Consider the following 23058-nt stretch of genomic DNA (forward strand, 5'->3'; position numbering starts at 1 on the left):
TTTTTTTTTTCTTTCCTTTCTCCTTCTATTCCACAAGTTTTTTTGAGAATAGGAAATAGAAATAACATTCTATACATATACTTATTTATTTATTTAAGGTAAATAATAAAATATATTAAAAACTAAATATCTTTCATTGTTTTAAATCTTAGCAAATTATTTTGCTACTGTACAAAAAAAAATCTTTCAAATTTTAAAAGTACTATTTAGTGATTACATGATAAACATCTAATCATATTAACTCAGCGATTATTTTAAGAGAAAATAATGCACATATAAATAATGTAAAGTTTTTATACAATATTATCCTTTAACAAATTATGATTTGTGATAAAAAATTTTAATTATTAGAATAGTTATTTTAAATTAAAATGTCATATATATCGAAATTTATGATTTTAATTGACAATGGATTTTTTAATATATTAATAACATAAAGAATTAAACTCTTATTATTTTAAAAATGGTTGAAGAAATCAAATTAATTTTATTTTAGAATTTTTCAAAACTAACAAAAAAATTCTATATTAAAATATTTGATCTATTTTTATAAAAATTCGAACCAATTCACTTTACAAAAATATTTGATTATCCAATTCATTCTTTTATTTATATATGGATTAATTCAATTTAAAAAAATCATATATAAATAAAAAAAAATAATAATCACATTACACTGATCTAATTTAAAAAAAAAATCATTAAACTGATTTATTTTATAAAAAATGGATCAATTTATTTTTATAAAATAAATGAATTCAATTGGGTTTGGATTTTTCAAATATCCAATACCCTTAGAAATATCAAACTAAGATAACGTGTATGGCGTGTATTCGTTTCATGCAATTTACTTTTAGATTTAGTAAAGAATTGGGTCCTGTCGCGAACACCCTAACACTAGCACTCCATCTTCCAAGTTTAATTTAGTTTTTTTTTATTTTTATGTAGACAAAGAAAAAATTTATTGAAGATTGAAAGCTACACACACATGCACAAGTTGTGCTAAAAGACGGGAAAAAGCAGAAACAGAGTATACAACAATAAGTGAATTAGTTCACTAACTCAAAGTTGGCCCCACCACAATTCCAACTATATCTCAGTCTCTATATATAGAAGATCATTCATTCAGTATTACCAAATATCATTGCTTGTTTGTGAGTGTGCATAACTTCAAAGCAATGATATATAAGAATATGAATACATTTCATCACTCATCATAACATTTTATTAATATTCCTTTTGGGTTCTAGCTACCACAGATATCTCTCATCGCACCATACTTCACTGAATTAGAGATTAACCTCGATCATAATACTGTGTAAGTGATACTTATTCAACAAATTTTCATACATAGTAGAAATTAAACACAAATTCTACGTTACATAGATTGTTTCTGCATGGTGTATTGTAAGGTATCTGATCAGTGCACCAATTTATCAAGTCAACACTTTCATTAATCTATGTATACTTAATATATATATATATATATATATATATATATATATATATATATATATATATATTATATTTCTCTTTCTATCCCATCCTATATTACTGTGTCTATACTTTTCGATTATTTTTTATCTCTTTAGGTATCAACACATATACTGTTAATATGTCTGAGAAGGAAGAAAAGGACGGGAAGAGATATTTAAAATTCAACGATGAAATAGTGAAAGCACAGAAAGCAGCGGCTACGAATAAGTGGGAACAATTCAGGGTCATCATCGACAACAAAAAGGAGTTACTGGGAGAGCGTTTCGACGTGTTTGGGAACACTGCAATTCATACAGTAGCTCGCTCAGGACACAAACAACAACAACTCTTGAAAGATTTACTCCACATGCTATCTCACACGGAGCAATTAGATGCGTTGAGGTGGAAAAATTATGAAGATAACACAGTTCTTCACGAGGTGATGTTGCTGGATGATCCAAAGATGGTGGACGTGATCATGGAAGTTGATAAGATGATGGAACATGATAAAGATTCACTTCTGGAGATAGTAAACGATGCTAATGAAACCCCAGCTTATAGGGCTGCAAAGTATGGGATGCTACGTGTGCTCAAGCACTTGCATGCAAACTATGGCATTGACGATAAACATTTTCCAGACCAACTATATAAGGGTTTCAAGCTTCCCATTCTTCACTATTGTCTGCTCACTTTTAATTTTGGTAAGTTCCGAGGTTTAATATATCATCAAAGTTTAATACTTCTTTAAGTTTGTAAGAATTTTCAATTACGTCTTTAAATTATAAAAACAGTTATAATGAGATCCTTCATATTTTTGGTATTTTAGTACTCTCTAGTTAGAAATTTGTTTTGTTTAAATATTTTTATATTTCCATATCTGAACAATCGCTTTTATGTATGTATTATATATTTTAATCATTATCTATAAAAGAAACTCTTACCAAACTCTTACTAATGTAGAATTCATTATCTATAAAAGAAACTAGTCTTAAAAGTTAAATCACTTAACCTTTGAAAAGTATATTTACATTAGTATCCTCTCTGATCTTGTTAGATGAAAATATTATAAGTAGGTAAATGAAAATATTAATTAATTAATTAAAAGTCAAATTTATTTAAATAAAAATAATAAATTTGTTAGATAAATTATTATTCATTATTTTTTTTATTTTGAAATTTTTAATTTAATCCCTTTATTTTCAAATGTTGAATTTTATTCTATAATTTTAAAAACTAAATTGGGAGATGGAGTTCAGAACAAATTGGCCGGGTATGTATCTGCTTAATGTCATAATGTGTAACCTTTTTTACCACAGGCACTGCTGTTTGGTTGCTCAAAAACATTGGTAAAGATCTTGCTCAAAGAAAGTCTATGAAAGTTCCAAAAAATATTGGGGAAGAGAATAGCAAGGTAGTGGAAGAGAACAGAGATAAAGAGGATAAGCAAGGAATTGTCTGCCTAAAGATGTTATCAAAAATGTCAATGGCTTTCGAGAGCACAGACGACCGGAAAATGGGACTCACAGAAACTCATATATGAATGTACGTCACTGTCTTCACTTCAATCATTTCACTGTTTTTTTTTACTTGTCAAATTATTCTTTTTAATTACGATCAACAAGTGTTAAGTTTTTTTTTCTTAGGTAACAAGTGTTAAGTGTTGAACTTAACACTTCCTATGCATACTACTTTAATTGTCATTGAATGAATCCTAATATATATTATTGCCACTTTATTATTATAAATAAGGATGTTGTATGAAAATTTATCGATTAAAAAAATATTTAATAAAATATACTATGTTCCATATCTCTATATAATAAATATATTTAATTCATTAAGATCAATAAAAAATATTTAAATTAATTAATAAGATCATAATTTAAAATCTTATATCAAAAATACCTTTATGGTAATTATATTTAATGATACTACGACCAAAAGTAAAAAAAAACAAATAGTTTTTTACCTAATGAGCATGATTTTCATTAAAAAATAGTAGATGATTTATTATTAAATTTGTGATAAATTAAAGGCATATAAAAAGAATTATCAACTACTATATTTAAAACCATCAACCTTATATTTTTTATAATTAAATACAACAATACATGTAACATTAAATATCTGTTAACAAGTGACATGGGACAGCGTGATGTCTATTCCTTTTGTCGAGATAGATGCAATAAATAATGCTAACGTACTTACTTTCGTTAATTAATTGCAATTTGGGCGATAGTGCTTCCTGAGAATGGATATGAATCAGAATTGGAAGAAGATGATGCCACAAACAGTTCTGTCAAAGTCACAAGAGATGAAGAAAGCAGCCAACCAAATGATGAAAACAAAAAGACAACCAAATCAAGTATCTTATTTCTCTCTTTAATATAATTTTCCCTTTTCAAGCCTGAATTAATGCAAATAGAGGAGTCATGATAATAGACTTTTTTGAAGTTTTTGTTTTCCCTTTCAATACTCTCTTTTATCTTAAAATATCTGATGAGGTCAACTTAGTAGTGAAATTTAAAATAGTATATAAAATATTTTAAGTTTGAATTTTAATGTTGACTATAATTTTGATAGATAAAAAATAATCTTTAAGTTAACGTGAATTTTAATAAATTAGTATTAGAAGATAATTAATACATAAATTTAAGTGTTAATTAGAAGATATTATTTTAATAAAGAGAAAGTGTTAATTAAAATTAAAATGCATTATCGTCATTTATCATCCATACATAATATTTTGTGTGCATGTGAATATTCTTAATGTCTTATGAAAGAAAAATTATTTATAGACACCTAATTTCTAATTAACATTTTTAAAAAAATAAATATAATTAATATATCATGTACTATGAAATGATAAGTGAGAGTTACTATGGTACCCTTATAAATTAAAGTGTTTACCCTTATAAATTAGGGTATTTTGGTACCATATTTTTAAATTAATAAAAATAATATAAAGTGTGGCTTTTTTTTTTCCCTTTTTTCTTTTACTTTTTTCTCTCTTTTTGTACTTAGTGGCGTGTTCTTGACAACTAGATTATCTAAATAATTAACTTACTTTTTTCTAACCAAGTATTAACTCAAGTGTTTCGAATTGTTCTGTAAAAATCAAAATAACTTTGAAAAAAAAATACAATAAGATTTTGTTTGTTGAAGTAGAGGAAGCTTTTATGAATTTTTTATTGAACTTATTTTTTTCGTAATTAATTTGCACATAAGTGTGAAGAATCTAAATTTATCATGACTCATAATAAATAAAAATATATTCTCACTAAATCTAAACATTTTGTATATATATTAAGAATTTTAGGAAAATATATATTGAAATGAAAAAGATAAATGTCTTAAAAATCAAATAATTCTAAAATCAAATGTTCACGTATTTAAAAAAAAAAACAAAAGTATCTCCAGAAACTCTTTAAATATATAAAAATACCATGGAATTTCTTATGATTAAGTACTAATGAAATATTCAATATACATGAGTTTGAATATCATTTGCAACCTTCATGAAGTTAGTATACAGTACAAGTTTGAATCTAAAACTCTTTGTATAGCATTACAAACTACTGACTTTAGAAGTTGGTTACAAATATTCATATAAATAAATACATCAAATCAAAGAATTTCATGTACTAATTAACTGAATTGATTGTAGAAATTGGGATCATTCTGTCGCGAGTCAACTATGCTTTCTGGAAACGTGTAAAAGGTATATAAACCTTGTGTTAATAATTCTAGCTATACAAAATTAGTTAAACTAATTTTCCACCTCCCCCTTTAAATTCAATGGTTAATTCGTGTGGCGATTGTTTATTTAATCAATGATTAACATACGCATGCAGGGTACCCTTATATTAAAAATATTTGGAATAAAAAGAAGAACCATAAGTCTGCAGAGCAATTACTTGAATTACTATTGGATAGTGATGACTCATGGAAGCAGTGTGCCTTTATACCCAACAAGAAAATAAGGATTTCGATGGAGTTTCCTTCTAACGTCACAAAAAAGAAAGAGGACATTAATTTAAAAGATAGGGTTGAGAAGGAGGAGAAAGTAAAAGAATCACTTATCAAAAGTAATGATAAGGGTTCAAAGTTAGCTAAGAACCCTCCAGCAATGTGGGATACTCCACTTTTCTTGGGTGCAGCATCAGGGATTATAGAAGTGGTGAAGCGAATAGTTGAAAGGTATCCTGAAGCTGTTTCTTGTATTAACGATGATGGCCTCAACGTACTGCATGTGGCAGTGAAGCACCGTCAGTTAAAAATCTATGACTACATAATGAATACTCCAGCGAAGGAGTCGTTGATAACACGAGTGAGTAAAGATAAACGTACTATCTTGCACCAAGCTGCAAGCATGGACTACTTCAGAGAAGAAAGCGTGGCTGGTGTGGCATACCAACTGCAACATGAGCTACAATGGTATCAAGTAAGTGTTAGAGATGTATAAATTATTAGGGATGGCAAATATACCCGTACCCGTGGGTAATACCCGAACCCGTCCCGACTTTGACGGGGAATATCCGGTTTGACCGGGTACGGGTACGGGTACGGGTAAAACCCGATATATTGAATCGGTACGGGTACGGGTACGGGTATGTACTTACCCGCCCCGTACCCGTACCCGTACCCGTCCCCGTTCTCATTTTTAATTTAATATTCACTTTTAATTTAATTATATTAAAAAATTTTAATATTTTTTTTATGTATGATTATTTATTATAATGTGAGATAAAAAATAACCTAATTATAATTATAATATAATAAAAAAAATAATTTAAAAATATTATTTTTAAAAAGAAAATAAAAAATAAAAAAATTGACGGGTACGGGTACGGGTACGGGTATACCCGATACCCGACGGGGATGGGGATGGGGATGAAAATCCATACCCGACGGGTATGGGGACGGGGATGGGGATGAGTTTTACTTGCGGGGACGGGGACGGGTATCATGAAACCCGTACCCGCCCCGCCCCGTTGCCATCCCTATAAATTATTCATGTTTTAATTACTGTTACAGCCAAATGCTATATAATACCTTGAGAGAGCTATAAAAGTGCGAAAAATATATTTATGATAGGTAATATGATGTTAACATAAATACAGAAATAAAAAAGAAATAGGAGGCCTAAAAATCATTACCTTTGTTACTACAATAGAAGGTAAATTCAAATTCAAATTACTTAATTAATGATCACATGATCAACTTCTCAAAGTTGTTTTAATTTAATTGAGTCTTGAATTTGAATTTTAACTATATCTAAATATATATATATATATATATATATATATATATCTAAATATATGTAGTTGTTGTAAATAATTAGAAGAAAGACTTTATTTGATAAGAATAATTGTAGTCTTAATTTTATTGATGAAATAATCTCATACGTAGAAAATATCTTATTAGAATTTTAATATATAAAGTCATTCATGAAGTTTTTATTTTTTATTTTTTATTTTATGAAGTTTAATAACTTAAACATTTTGGATTAATTGTTGGTTAATAAAAAAATAAACACTTTACCTAGCATAGAGTAAACTTTTTTTTTTAATCATGACATGATTATCTCTAACTCATTGTGACTATCACTGATTTAAAGGATTTTACACACATAGATGCATTAGAGGAATAAAAAATATTTTTGTTTAATAGATCATCCTTATCATAATATGTGAGTACAAGATATCTAACTAATATACCAACTCATCGTGTTCAACCTACAATAAACCTAATAATACTAATATTATGTAATTCATTGATTTCTTTTTTTTTTATTATTTTGTTTTGTTATTGTAGCGAGTCAGTGAAATTGTTCCGAGACAATACTTGATGCATGCCGACAAAGATGGTTTAACACCAGGAGATCTTCTGGACATAGATCATGCAGATATGCATAATGAGGCAAAACAATGGATGAAGGACACATCTCAGTCATGTTCCACTGTTGCAGTGCTAATTGCTGGTGTTGTCTTTGCAGCTGCATATGCCATCCCAGGAGGAAATGAAGGGGGAAGAGCTGTGTTAAGTAACTCTTCTACATTCAGAATTTTCACCATCATGGATGTTGTGGCTCTGGCCACCTCATTGGGTTCAGTGGTCATGTTTCTTTCAATACTCACTTCTTCATTTGAATTGTGGGAATTTCACAAGTCATTGCCTCGAAAGTTGAAGTTGGGATTTATGATGCTATTTTTCTCACTCATCACCACAATGCTAGCATTTGCTGCCACCATATTGCTCACCATTCGATTGGAGGGGAACAAGAAGTCAACGACTTTAGCATATAGCTTGGCCTTTATCATCGTTTCTATATTTGGGTTGACACAATTTCCTTTATATAAAATGCTCGAAGATCAGTTCGAGAATTGTTCCAAAATTTGGAAGTCATTGCATAAAATAGTTTAAAGATCTATAACACGCATGTTCAACTTGACCTATACTTTCATTATTCCCTATAATTCATTAGTTTCCTATTGTGATTTTGGTGAGTTGTTATTGTGTGTGTTTTGGTGAGTTGGTATTTTGTTTCAATAGTCACATCAGTCCCAAACAAGTTTGCTGAGTTATGGATATACTAGCTAGCTCATGTGCTTGCAAGTATTTATATATGTATGAGTGGTTTTAAGTTTAATGGAGATTTAAATAAAGATAAATAGTTTTTGTTGTCTATATCGATATGGGATTATTTTATTTATTGTTATATAAGTGAAGAATTTTAATTGATTCAATTAAATATGTTATTGTAATTTTGGGTGACATGTTAGTATAAATGAGTGTCTCACATTAAATAGAAATAAGTATATTGAATAAAATAAATGACTTGTAAATATGATGTCATAACTTATAATGTGTTTGGGAGGCGGTGATTTAGTACAAAGTGGTGAAGAAAAGGAGAGATTATCAAGGAACTAAAAAAATGTGTATTTGAAAGAGATGATTTAAATGGATTTGTGAGAAAATTATGGTGGAGTTGATGTAAATTTAATTTCACTCTTTTATGAGTAAATTTGAGTTACATTTTTCACAAAAGAAAGTTTCGTCAAAACTAACCCTACACTATTGTCTAAATAACTAGTTAGTAAAGGGTAAAAATGTAATTGTTTAAATAATAAATTTTTACATAAAAATCTAATTATATTAAAAAAATAATTTTAAAATATCAATTTCTCTCTATTTCTCACCTAATTCCACTCTACTAATTAACTATAAGTTTCATATCATTTTCTATCTATTTTCTATCAAATTAATTATCACTTATTCTCTTCAATTTCTTTCGATTCTTACGCCTTCTCCAAACAAAACATTAAAGTTTTTCAATTAAGATGTGATGTCAAGTTCACTTGTATAATTTCTTCATGACTCAATGATATAGTTCTCATTTGAACTCCTTATTCTCATAATAAAGTGTAATAATAATAATTGTTGATTAATCAACTATATTAAAAACTTGATAAATCAAATACATGTATATAAAATCTAAAATTAATTATAATATTCACCATTGATTTTTTAATCAACGGTTATTATCACATTTTATTCTTCAATGTGAAATCTCACTTTAGAGGACACAAATTCTAACAATATATAAAGAGGAGGCCTCCTTTAGTCTCCACTTTTTTTTAGACATCTATACTCTTTTCTTATATTTTAATTTTTTCCCACCAATATATCTCTTAAGGTAAAATAAAAAAAAATGTATATAAATTCTTTTTCTCTATTCTATCAATAATAATTACTTACTTATTTTGTAACCACTCTTGGTCTTTATTTTTGTTTAAAACTATTTTACTTTTAACTAATTATACATGTCTCACTTGATTTACGTACTGTAATCTTTTATTATTTCTATATTTTATTTTATATTATTTTTAAACAAAATTCATATAAACACGAAATTTCTCTTTTTCATGACAATGTTTTATAAAGTAAAAAACAAATGATACTCATTATTTGTTTTAAGATGATAACTTAGTGTTTTATTTAATATTTTTGGACATTCCATTATCTGTCGTTATTTTTCTTCCTTAATAAAATAAACAGATTTATGTTCCTTAGGAATCAATGATATCTTTAAGGACAAAGATTACTTTTTAAAAGAAAAAAAAATACAAAATATGTTTATCGAAAAGAGTGTGTTTAATCAATACAAAGTTATTTTGGACTAGCAAACGAAATGTTCCTTTTCTTTAACATAAAAAGCTGATTAGTAAACTCTTAAATAAAATAAAAAGTGATAATTTACTAAAATGCATTCAATTAAAATACTAATGACACTAACGCATGACGAAATAAGTATACATGCAAACACACTTTGAAATATTTACATCGATCATCTTTAGAAACTACCTACAAATATCAGACTTCATCATCAGATAAGCAAATTATTCAATCTAAAATTTTTGCAAGCTTTTCTTTTGTAACATTCTCTCCTTAAAAGGTTATATTTTACTAAACAGTAATATCAAAAGGCTTTATTTGAAAAAAGTACTTAAGTTTTGAAAAATACTTCATGTGAAACAATAGTTGTTGGATAAATATTGCTGAAAGAATATTCTTCTAACTTGTTATAATTAGTAGAATTTGATTAGTTGACTAAGACTGAATGTTGTCTTAGTAGTAGAGATAAACCTGTATGAAATTTTTCTTCTCTTTGCTTACTTCTTCTTCCTTAACTTGTAGTTTTACATGCACTACTTACACAAAATTGTTAAAATTTTTAATATACACACTTTAAGCTTTTCCTTTTTGACTTTTTTTTTTAATCTGTTTTAACTCCACATTAATACAACCAAAGTTGATGCTGACTCATGCGTAGCCCATCCACGTGGGTATTCTCTCAAGGCAAATGATATACACACCTCCATTTCTTTATAAATACACTCTCTTTTTTATAAAATATATATATATATATATATATATGAAATTTTTAAATTACCTTCAATATTTTTTAACTTATAATTTTTCAGATTCACGCCTCCCTTGTCACCGTTCTTCTTTCTTCTTTGTACATTTCGTTTCTTTTTCTTTTACTTTTTTCTTCGCACCTCCTTACCTCCCTTTCTTCCCTTTTCAATTTCTGCATTATCCTCTTCCCTTTTTGGTTTTGTTATAAGCTGTAAGCGGGTTTACTGTCGAAGGAAAAGGTGTCAAACCATATGCATTTTTTCCTCCAAGTAATTCTTCTCACTATTTGTTCCGAAAAGTGCTTTCTAGAATAATAAAGCTTTTGTTCCGGAAAGTACATTTAAAATAGTAAATTTTTTATTTTGGAAAGTGTTTGCCGAAAGTGTGTTTGTTACATAATTCCAGAAAATAATTTCCGGAATACTAAATTTAATGTTCCGGAAAGAACTTTCCAGAATTATGTAAGAAACACACTTCCGAAAAATGTTTTCCGGAACAATAATTTTACTATTCCGAAAAATACTTTCCGGAATGCTAAAATTAACGTTTTAATCAATGTAATCATATTTAGCTAGAAAGATATTTTAAAAATTTTATTTAAAAAAAAAAAAAGATTGGAGGTGTATATATTATCGCCCTTCTCTCAATTCCATTGGGCCTCGTTACCATGGGTTCCTCAGGTCCAGTCCATATATCTTGTTCAGTGTTACTGTTTGGGCTGTTGAGTCCATCTAACAAAGTCCAATGACTCAAATCTGACCATAACTTGGACCACGAATTCAAACATGTTAATGGGTTCTTATGGATTCCAAGGTAATTTAATTTGATCTCTTTAATTCAGGAATCAAATCTAATCTGATTTTTAATCGTAGCCATCCTATATAAAAAATGAAGAAAAAAAAACAAAAACCTTATCATCTCTATCTAAATGTTGGCACTTTAACTACCTATTTGTTAGACTCTAGTAGACAGTAGGGCATAGATTTGATCAACTAATTATAAATAATAATAATTAATGCATATGATGGAGATTTAGTTTAAGAGTTTAGTTTATTTAAGCAACTTGCGTATCATCCATCTCTTTAATTGAAATATATATATATATATATATATATATATATATATATATATATATATATATATATGTCAGGCATTTAAAACACGTTAACCTACCTAGTGATTTGTTTTATATACACAGCGTGGCAATAATGTCTAATAAGTTGACCATTTCATCATCCTCTACCTATGATATGATTGCTGAATAATTGATGATAAAAAAATAATTGTGAGACATTCATGATATATGATTAGCTCTTAATTAATCCTCGAGTTGGATTTTTGAGTCAGTCAAAAACTTATGATGAAAAATAGTTGAAAGGAGTGCAACATATTTATATCAAGGGAAAGTTTTTCTCAGGTTATGCAACAATGCAAAAGTTAATGCTATATATATATAACTCTTTTCACATTCACTTTTAACTAGAATTATATACTAAAAAATTTATAATTAAATATCTTTTATCTATTACTCTAAGTTGATTAACTTAAGAATTTTACTAAACACACTTGTTGTTAACTAGGATATATAAAATGTAAAAATAATAATAATAATAATAATTTTTTAATATAAGAAATACGTAGTATTTTATTTTATTTATTATTTTTTTATGGAAGATGTAATAAATATTGCAAGAGTTATATCATGTGAGGGACGGATTTATTAACATAAGAGTCGGGGCAGCTGACCACTAATTTTTCTTTTACCATTTTAAAAATATAATAATATCTATAATTATAAATCATTTTTATAATTTAAAATATGATAAAGTAGATATAAAATAAATAATGCTCCTATTAATTTATTTAAGTTTGACTATGTTCAATTTTTCAATTAGACGTTTTTAATATTATTTCCATTCTTTTCTTTTAATATGAATTTTACTCATTATTTTTTGTAATTAACCAAAAATATTCTCTCCCAATTTTGTCAAATTATATTCCTTGTCTTTACGTGTATAAATAAAAGTAATTGTCTAACCTTTCATACTACTGTATTTTATCTCTATTCATTAATTGAATTTTGATAATTTTTTTAAAAAATATCATAAATTATTTTTTTATTAAAACTTAAATTATTGATTGTAAATTCAAAATTTTAATTTAAATATATTTTTATTAATAATTTTAATTATAATAAAATTTAAATATTTAAAATACTTTAAAATTTTAATTATATAAAAAATAATTATCATCTATAATATATAACTGAAATACTAATTTATATATATATATATATTATCTCTAACCTAAATTTTTTTTGCATCCGTCATGGTGTACCACAAAAATTCATCTAGTGTTATTTGATTTATATACAAATGAAGTATCCCAGCTGTCCATTTTTTCTTTTTCTTTTTCTATGTGCCTGGTAAAGTTTTTGTGCATTGAATTTCTGACTAAGCAACAAACCTTTTTAATCAATAACGCAAACATATTGTGACAAAGTTCTTGGCTCGAATTCCATTGTTCTTCTTTTCTTATTGTTTTGAGAAGATTAGTTGTTTTATGTTATAGTTAGTTACTTAATTATAAGCTGACAATTGAGTTTCTATTCACTTTATATTTTCTTTTTCCTTACACTTTAATGTAAAACGAATCTTCCTCACCTGATGGAGACGATTTAAATTATATTTGCTTCCTTATATCGCCTGGCCCGAAGGAAGAGTTTAATATTTTAATTAATAATTTTTTATAATCATATCAAGGCATCTACATCAACTAAATATATTAATTTATTATACCATGATTAAAGCATCTACATCAACTACAGTTACTACATCCCATCTTGGGGAAATTCACAAAGGGCATCTCTTTTTTTTTCTTTTTTTCTTTTTTTTTTAAAAAAATTAATGATTTAAGCAGTCACAGAAGTCTCCACAGCAATCTTGCCAGGATAAGCAACTTCTGATTTTATGACATCTTCCCATAATTCAGGCACTGCCTCCCTAAGGTTGTGGATGCTTTCCAATGCATAATCTGCTCCTTTAATTCTCTGAGATGTTCCAACCTGCAAGTGGTAATCAATAATTAGAGGCTCATATTAGTTTGGTGCACAATTAGGATTGCATTGTGGGGGCAACTATCCCCCACTACATAGACTTTTGTTTTTGTTCATAATATTACATGTATTATGTGAATAATATTGTGTGTTACCCCTACGTAAGTATTAGTGTGTGATGTCCCACAGCTTAAATTTTTGGATTCTTCATTATATTAGTTTGGCAATATATGTTCCTACTACTGAACAAAATACGAATGGCTTACCAGCACAGTGTGAAGACCCACACGTTTTCCAGCTTGTATGTTGCGGACACTATCTTCAAAGAACAACTGAAAGTGGCACATAGAAACAAACACAATATGAGAAAATAATGGCAACAAAATAGAAAGAGAAATATTAACTGCACTGTTAACACATTCTCTTAAACACCAACCACTAAGGTCAGCTCAATAATAACAGTTGTGTTGGTGTGAACATGGTCCTAAATTTGAACACTGTTATTATCATTGTAAGTTCAACTGATAAAAAAAAATCTCTTAAACAGTCCTTATCACCAGTTGAAATTTATTGGATTTGGAAAATTTGTAGGTGACGTTTCTTATTTAATATGTTCCACTCATATTTTCATCGTCTCCAACGAATTTTGACCAATAATAAAATGTGTAATGGAAGAAATATGTCTGAGATTGTGTTGTTAACTCTATGAGATAAGAATGCAAGTAAAATAGGGTTGTTTTTCTTACAGTTCTTTGTGGGTTAAGGTTGGCAATCTTGAGAGCCAACTCAATAGCATTTTCTGATGGTTTGCAAATAATTGGTGTCTTTGGCAAAACTGTGTTGGGATTGGGTTGAGCAAAATGGGTAATGATGTCAAAGATTTGAAAGGTACTAGCTTCTTTTTTTGTGGTTGGATTGGTTCCCACAAACTCAATGTCATCTTCATCATCAGAGACAGTGCTTTTGTGGATGGGATTAAGGGTCTCAAAGCATATGATTCCTTCAAAGCAGTCTTCCAATCCAAGCCTGCTAAGTGCCTTCACTGCATGTACCTTGTCTGAGTTTGTGAAGATCTATAAAGAAAACACAAAAAAGAGGTCTCATCAGATTATTTTTTCAATTTTTCTGGTTAGAATCTAGTGCAATTATTCTATTTGGTTATAAACCACTTACCAGTTTCTTATATGGAAGACTCATCAAGAGGTTCCTCAGAACCGGGTCTGGTTTCAAATTCTCATAAGGTAATCTCCCATGAACAAAACTGTAACAACCAAAGTTCAAAAATCAATTTCACCACTTCAAGACACAAACATATGAATAACAAAATAAATACATGACTCCACCAATTTATAAGTACCTGTGGTATTCATCATAGTCAAAGTCGTATCCAATTGCCTGAATTGACAATGAAACAAAACAAACACAAATTATCAGTTATTTCTGAATTCAACAATGAATTCCCACTTTGAGTAAGGAAATGAAAAGACAAAAAACTGAATCGTACCCTTAATCCAGCCATGGTCGTTCCATAGTTCTTGTAGAGGAGGTTGGACAAGTCATTAATTTTGCTTCTCTCTATGCCAAGCTTTTCCACCATATAGTCTAGATCAATGGTACCACTCATGTTAACAACAAACAAGCATAGTGTAAACACATTACTAATAACATTATTGGCAAAGACACACTCACCTTTAATATTTTGGCCACATGCTTTTGCAATACCAGAGCTTAGTGGATACAAAGTATCATCTAAATCTGAAGCACAATATAAGAGTTCATTATCATAATCACACCCAAATTAAGTTTGATTTTGCAATTGATCAATGACCATGTCTCACTAAAAGACTCACCAAAAAGAAGGCAATCATATTTTGATCTCTGGTTCTGTCTGAAGCGGCCCTCGTACTCCATTTCAGGCAGAAAACCTTAAAAAGAGAACAAATTATGGAAGTGAGCACTATGTTGCATGACAACATGAAACAACCAAAATTTATATGGAAAATCATTGTGATTTTCAACCTACAAATGTTGACGGCTTTTCTAATTTTATAATATGCTCTTGTTAACTCGGATTAGCACTAAAAGAAGCTAAAGCATCAGAAAGGAAGACAATCATAGAGGTGATCCAATCCATTGGAGATAAAGCTTTGCTAAGATTCTTAGTGGACAATCCACAACCAAGGAAATAGATTAAATTATAAATTTAAAAAAAATGGTGCAACAGTAACCCTTTGGGGAGCACAGAATTTAAAGAAATATGAGATATAATTATAAACCAAGAAAAGAAAATGGACCCCAAGAAATGAGAGCAATCATGGAATGGCTCAAAGCCAAGAACACATTATTATAATCGTTTCAACAGAGTTTATGAGACAGAAAATTTCCTTTCAAAACTTTAGGAGTCACACAATCACTCATTTAACGAACTTTCTGGATTCAACGGAATATACAAGCCAAATCACAACAATTTTTTAAGCCTCCGAATAAAAGGAAAAATAAGAAAGTCTACACGTGTCTATATATTATTATACCAAATTAATTGGGGTATGTTGTCAAAAACAGAGGTACAGTTCTCAATTCTAAACATTTGATCAGTGCTTAATGATTTTTGGGAATTCCATAAGCATAACTCTAGTCATGAATTCATTGTAAAGATGGGTTCTTTTTAGAATCATTAAGAAGCCTTGGTTTAGAAGGATTATGGGCATTGAGTGAAGAATGATACAGAGAAGTTTAATGTTTTTGGAAAATATGTATAAGAAGAATTTGAAGTAATAGGCTTACCAGACGCAGAACAATGAAAGGGTGTGGGACAGGGTATGAATTAAAAAGAAGCAAAGGCTAGAGAGCAATATTGTAGTATAATGGTATTGAAAGATGAAAGGAGGAGGGGGAGGAAAAAGCAAAGGCAAAGAGGAGTATTTATAGATCGACAGTTCGTGTATGGGATCATTGGCTATAATATATTATTTATTATTCAATTAGGAAAAACACCAAGAATATTTATAAGGGTATGCTTGGAAAATCTTATTTATAAAGACTTATAATTTTTTTTTATATAATTTAAAATTAGTTTACGATTATTCAATTTCTCTCATATTAATTTAATATTTTTAATTATGTATAAACTAAAGGTTAATTTTAATTTATGGAATATGGATTTTACCTAACTCATTTTTACAAAATCTTTTTAAAATGAAGGGTGTCTCTCCACTTGTATATTTTATTTTGGTTTTTTAATAGAAATTTAGATATTTTTTCAATACACCCTTTCAAGCTCAATATTAAAGTTTAGTGCATAAACAATATGGTAAATGACTTGTTAATAGATTTATGATAGACTTTGATATTATATATATTTTTTTGACAACATCAAAATCACATTCTTTTCATTAAAATAATATTCTGGATATAACTAGGAATTACATCAAAGATATTATCTTCTTAAAAAGAAAGATAGAATTTCTAGTTAATGAATGGGTCACCAAATTAACATTTTTTTTCCATATTAAATGGTGAGAAAAGGATCAAGTCTCAAATAATCACTAATTTGATTCAAAATAATACCACATGTATTTAGAAATATCTATCTATTTTTTTATTAATTTAATCCACAATTATTTCGTAATCTGATTCAATAATCATATCACCAAAAATTATGATTATTAAATCAATATATTGATGGTAAAATAGTAAATATTATTTTGACGAGATTGTAAGGGGATAATTCTCTTCCCTTTATATACAATATTTTGACCTTATATTTAGTTCATTTGACACTAAAGATGAAATTAGGTAGTCAAAATAATATTGATATTATTAAATCAATATTATTTTGACCTTATATACAATATGAAATTAAAGATGTTATAAGTGTAGTGAATTGGCAAGTCACCACATTTACTATTAAAAATTGACATTAAAGCAAAAACTAAACATGCATAAAGTAAAATGTATGAAATATACATAACATGTATATAAATCTAGTACATAAACTATATACATCATCCTCTAGACAGTTGGTCGAGGACTCTAAACATGACTCCACCAGAAGAGTCACACAAAACAAGTCACCTCTAGTATAACTCGCTACCATCACTTCAATTGACTACCTAATCATGCCTTACTTGCTTACCAAGTATAATTATCGCAGTCCCAACCATAAGAAGAAAAAGGATAAGCTTATAAACGAAATAACATACAACAAAGGCAACAAAAGCATCCATCGATAATAACATAACTCATAACTTAACAACTTGCTTAACATTTATCAACTTTATTATAATCACATCTTAGTAACAAATGTTAACAATTAATGTGTCGTCATGCATGTTAACTAAGGAAATCTCCTACAATAGAGGTGAGTAATTTAAGTGACTTGACCCTACCGAACTACAATATTAGACTTACCTCAACCAAGTCAAGTATAAGACAATGTTAGGCCTTAAAGAGAGTCAGGTATGGATAACTTAGTTTGAGTTTTTAAGTTTTTCCACTTAAATAACGAAGTATGGTACTACATCAAGGTAGAATAATCCGGTTATAGGCCTACCATAATATTAACTTGCAATACTAAGTCACTTATGGGATTTTCCCACCCTACCCTCCAAATACCACAACCTTCCAATACTAAGTTAGAAACCAAGTTTTCGACTTCGTACTTTACTCAGTTAGTCATTCAACTAAGATATGGTTTGGCTATTTCTATTTCAAATCACATAGGCTTTAGCAAGAAGATCAACTTTAAAACAACATATTTCACCTCTAGAATCCATATATCTCATCTGAGACATGTATCTCAATCACATGTCTATGATATCACAACTTTAGCAACTATACAACATATAACTTACAACTTAACATCATCAATTCATCTATTGTCTTACAACATAGATATTCATCATCATATATCATCATACACACCTCATAGTCAACAATATTCATCAATAATTCATCATAAAACAACAAGAATACAACAAGGATGTTGCACTCGATGCTACTCAAACGACACCCAACGCTGTCAAGATAAAGAGCCCTTTATCTCATCCATGCCCAATATCACATCACTCGCACCGGACGAGATTGAGGCAGAGAGTGCCCCTCTCTTTCTCTCTTTGGCCTAGTGTGGCAAGACCTACACCCAACTCCAATCAGGTAGAGGGTCTCTAACTGACTCACGCCCGACTCCACATCCACTAGTGTTTGGCGCAAGCCTAGTTATAGATGATTCTTTTTCCTCACGTCTGACACCATCCAACCCACATCTAACATGATTCCAACCCGGGATGAATCTTTCTCCTCTTGTCCAACGCCACTAATCTTGTGCCTAACGTGAGTGAGATAGAGACTTCTCTTTAGAGTCACACCCGACACCTTGAAGGCGTGCACAACATGGTATCAATTCCCACACAATGCAAAACTTGATTTCCTTCCAAAACCCCTAAAAAAACAATCCACCAAAGTGCATTGCATCATACAACATTCATACAACATATACATCAAATTTCCATTACCAAAATCAACATGCAATAAGAGATCAAGGGTTGACTACGTTCAAAATGCCACCATTTTCAAAGCCCTCAAAAACATATCTTAACAACCCATGAATCCAACAACTCAACCCGAAAACTAGAAAATTTTGAAAATGCAACCATCAACATGCATGCAAGGAATTAGAGCAAACTTCATGTACTTCTTAAGAGAACTAAAATTTTCCAAGAGGAGAAAAGGGAAAAAGAAACTCCACACAGTTCCGAGCCTATTGCGCAACACAACTTTGAGGGAAATTCTCACAACTACTAACTAGCTACACAAGAAGGTAGGGAAAGAAGAGGACTTTAGGAATAATGAGAAGAAAAGAGTTCACTCCTCTTATTCTAATTCTCACTAACTAACGTTATACGACTCCTTCTTCCTAAGTTTGAGTCTTACAAAAAAGAATTGAAAAAAGAGAGATATACAAATATGAGTTAGGAATAGGACAGAAGAGAAAGTGAATATATGTGAAATATCTTTTTTATTTATAACTACAAGTCAACTAATTAAAAATATAAGCTAAGAAAATATTTTAAGTAATATCATTTTTTAAGTAATTTATATTTTGTATATTTTAATTTATATTTTGATTCACATAAAATAATATTGATTTAATTTTTTTTTTATTTTCTAAAAAAATTAAACTAGACATGTTCTATTACTAATTAAAAATATGTATAAATTACATCATGATAAAAAAAATTATTTTACTCCGATAGCCTTCTCTTTCTATCACCTCAATCAAATGTGAAAACCTTAAAATAAACTCTTTTCACTACTACTAGTCTACTAGTAAGTTAAAGCATTATAATTATAATAAAATTACTTTTATATTTAACTTTCAACATTTGAAAAACTGTTTTGAATTTCGAATAATTAAAATTAAGATGTCTATTTTTTTCTATACTTAAAATTTAAGCTGGCGACCTTATTTTAAAATATTTATCCAATAACTTCTTTGATTAAGATGAATTTCACGATGAGAGCAAAAGAAGGAAAAAAAATGTACCCTGCATTGGGTCACTTTTCAATATTCTTTTAAATTATATAAACTTAAATATGAAAGGTCGTTATGTATACACGCTTCAAAAGTGATTCTATCGTCACCCTCTTTGTTTCTTTTCTCTTGTATACTGTCACTGTTGTTTTCTAAATGACACATTTGTACGAATTGTTGTGAAAATTGTCGTTCTATAAGCAAAATATTTTTCAAAAACTAATTACATTTTAGCTTTAATTTAATTTTTTTAAACAAATTAGTTTAGTTTTTTTCAAAATAATTTTATCCTTGTACCAAAATATATAATTTTATCCAATTTTAAAACCAAAAAAATACGCCATTTTAATTGTGATAAAAGATTTGACATTTTCTTTTTTTGATTGTGATAAAGATTTTTAAAATGTGTTAATCTCTTTTAATTAATTGTTACATTTTTAAATAAATGTTGCTAGAAAACCAACAACAAAAAAATAGAGGAGAATTTTTTCAAAAAAAAAAATAAAATATCTTATTTCAATTTTTAATTTTATATTTTACTGTAACAATTTTTCTTTGATTATTTGACTTTTTGTCTTCTAGAGTTAATGTGTACATACCTGTGTACACACTCTAGTCTTCTATTATTTTACTTTCTTTCTTAATTAATGTGTACATACCTCTATATACGCACGTGGGCATATAAAGAAACCAACCTGTTCTATCTTCTATGATTGTTATTGTTAATAGAGCTTTAATTTATTATTTTTTTTGTATAACCTTTAATTATTAAAATAATTTAAAATGGCCGGTGAGATAGATCTGTAAAATATATCTCTATAAATAATTTTTTATTTTCATTTTAAATTTATTTAAATAATTTACTGTTTTAAAAATTAAACAATATTAATTATTTCAACCTTGTCACTATGCTTTTTAATATTTCTTAATGAAGAAAATTTATAATAAGTTTTTTTTTAAAAAAAAAAAACCTAGAGTTTTCTTAATAAAAAATTGTTTCCTACATTTTCGGTTCATCAAGTTACTATAAGTGCAATAAAAACAAAATATCATATGCAAAACCCGGTTCCTTTTAATGCTTTCACCTTTTGTTTGGCTGATATGAAGCATGTACACGCAATAAAGGATGGAAAAGATGTTTATTAATTATATCTTGCATCATCTTCAACTTTTGTCCACAAATTTGTTTTTAGCTTTAGTGCCACCATAACACATGGTCAATATCAAACCTGTTCAATTTTTCATAATTGGGGCACTGCTCGCTTACTTGGAGGTAACTTCTTGGCCAAAAGCAATTCTTTCACAAGCTAGAATAACAATCTTTCCTTAAATTATTTTCTCATTTACAATCATATTTTTCTTTCCCATTATAGTCTATTAAAGTTTCATCTCTTAAACTAATTTAATTTGATTGAAATGTAAGTAAAAAATAAATCACAATTTTCATAATTGATCAAATACAATCATGTAATAACAAAAAATGCATTGCCCCTTTTGCATATTGGACTCCTTTTTACCTAATCATCTAATGGGGCTAAAGGGTAAAAAGTGATGGCATTAGGAGAGAGCCAAAGTTGTATACAGCTCAATGTTGACATCGATGCAATGTACCCTGTTTAAGGGCGATGAATTTGAATTTTTTTTTTATGCATGAGTAATAAAGCAGCATCTCAATTGGTCATGAGATTTTTAATCTTTTTTAGGATTATGTTAGTACCCAATTAATCATGTTGAGTTATCCCTTCTTGATAATTCTTTTTCTTGTATCCCTTATAATATTTTTTTTCTTGTACACTTCAGTTACTGAATTTAAACTGTCGATCACATATTTAAGAGGACTCTAATTTGATTTTATTTGCATCAATTACTTCTTAGTAGGTGCTTAATTTTTTGTTTACACCAAGAACATCCTCAATCTTATAGTTGGAAACTAATTCTTTTTTTAAGGTAGACATCATTGAAGTGGGTGTTGTTTCACTTTATTAAGTCTTCTTTATATGCTCACTAGAGAATCCAATTCAACATCCAAGTATAAGGATAATAAAACTCAAATTTTAAGCCTACCAATTAAAAAGTTATTTGCTCTTACTTTCTATAAAACAAAACTGTCATAATATATTGATAAAAAAGACTCTACGTATAATTTATCATTTGAAGTAAAAATATTGATAATATATATTTATTTTACATCTCACTCATTATTAGATTTATCGTGAAAGAACTCTATCTTAGTTTTTTTAAATAAAATATTTATTATGAATGATAAAATTGAATGAACTATGTTAAAAGAGAATTAAAATTCAAATATCAAAAAAAAAAATTTTCTTAACACAGCAAGATATTTTGTGGCATTTTGGTGAAAAGAGAAAGATTGTGCTTTGGTACATGACCATTCATCTGGATTCTTCTGGATTCTTGGTGCACGTAAGTGACTTGTAAATACTAACAATTAGCTTACAGCTAATAAAAACACTAGTTTTAGTGTCCTTTATACTAAGGACAAAAGTTACGACTTGAGTTCTGATTAATGGAGAAGATTATCAGTATTTTCTCTCATGCACATGATGATGTACTAGAAGGAACCAAATAATTCACCACTTTTGTGTAATTTATTTTTATATCGTAGTCTTTGTGACCACATGAGGATTTAAATATGTCTACGGTCGGTAAATGTTCTAATTTATTAGCCCCCAAATGCACAGTCATGAATGATGATCATGATTCATGTGTCACAATGTGTTATTTAAGCACTATATCTTTCTTTGAAACACCGCCACAGATTGAGACTCTCCTTATGTAGTATTAAAAGAGTTTTTTTTTTTTAATTAATAAAATTTCTTTTATAGTTATTTTATATTATAATGATAACAAATATTACCCGTGTGTGGACCAAAAATATTTTGTGATCATAGAATAATATATATTGCTTCTAAATGAAAAATGCATTGTATAAACCAAAAATATTATAATATTAATGAATATGATGATGTAGTAAAATATTACATTTTTATTGATTAGATGTTTGTGTCAAGTTATTTTATATCGAAAATATAAATTAAGAAATTAAATT

General features: G+C 28.3%; 2 protein-coding genes across 4 annotated transcripts; one reads left to right on the forward strand and one right to left on the reverse strand.

Moving 5' to 3' along the window:
* Positions 1–1160: 1160 nt before the first annotated feature.
* Positions 1161–7979, forward strand: LOC114917078 (uncharacterized). Of its 2 annotated transcripts, XM_083072713.1 has the most exons (7): positions 1161–1318; positions 1593–2177; positions 2793–3018; positions 3716–3841; positions 5144–5197; positions 5331–5920; positions 7294–7979. In XM_083072713.1, exons 6-7 carry the CDS (start codon positions 5468–5470, stop codon positions 7900–7902), a joined length of 1062 nt encoding a protein of 353 aa, XP_082928839.1. In that variant the 5' UTR covers positions 1161–1318; positions 1593–2177; positions 2793–3018; positions 3716–3841; positions 5144–5197; positions 5331–5467; the 3' UTR covers positions 7903–7979. The 2 variants fall into 2 exon arrangements, with proteins under 2 accessions (XP_082928839.1, XP_082928840.1); XM_083072714.1 differs by lacking the exon at positions 3716–3841.
* A 5193-nt stretch (positions 7980–13172) lies between these two features.
* LOC109816618 (suppressor of disruption of TFIIS) lies at positions 13173–16398 on the reverse strand. 2 transcript variants are annotated; one of them, XM_020381691.3, is made up of 9 exons: positions 16241–16398; positions 15307–15381; positions 15146–15211; positions 14961–15058; positions 14814–14851; positions 14630–14717; positions 14203–14529; positions 13723–13788; positions 13173–13465 (listed from the first exon to the last, which is right to left on the reverse strand). In XM_020381691.3, exons 2-9 carry the CDS (start codon positions 15365–15367, stop codon positions 13313–13315), a joined length of 897 nt encoding a protein of 298 aa, XP_020237280.1. In that variant the 5' UTR covers positions 15368–15381; positions 16241–16398; the 3' UTR covers positions 13173–13312. The 2 variants fall into 2 exon arrangements, with proteins under 2 accessions (XP_020237280.1, XP_020237281.1); XM_020381692.3 differs by lacking the exon at positions 16241–16398 and adding an exon at positions 15476–16176.
* Between the last annotated feature and the right edge of the window lie 6660 nt (positions 16399–23058).

The sequence above is a fragment of the Cajanus cajan genome, chromosome 4 (genome assembly GCF_000230855.2).
Source record: "Cajanus cajan strain Asha chromosome 4, NIPB_CcT2T_4, whole genome shotgun sequence".
Lineage (NCBI taxonomy): Eukaryota > Viridiplantae > Streptophyta > Magnoliopsida > Fabales > Fabaceae > Cajanus > Cajanus cajan.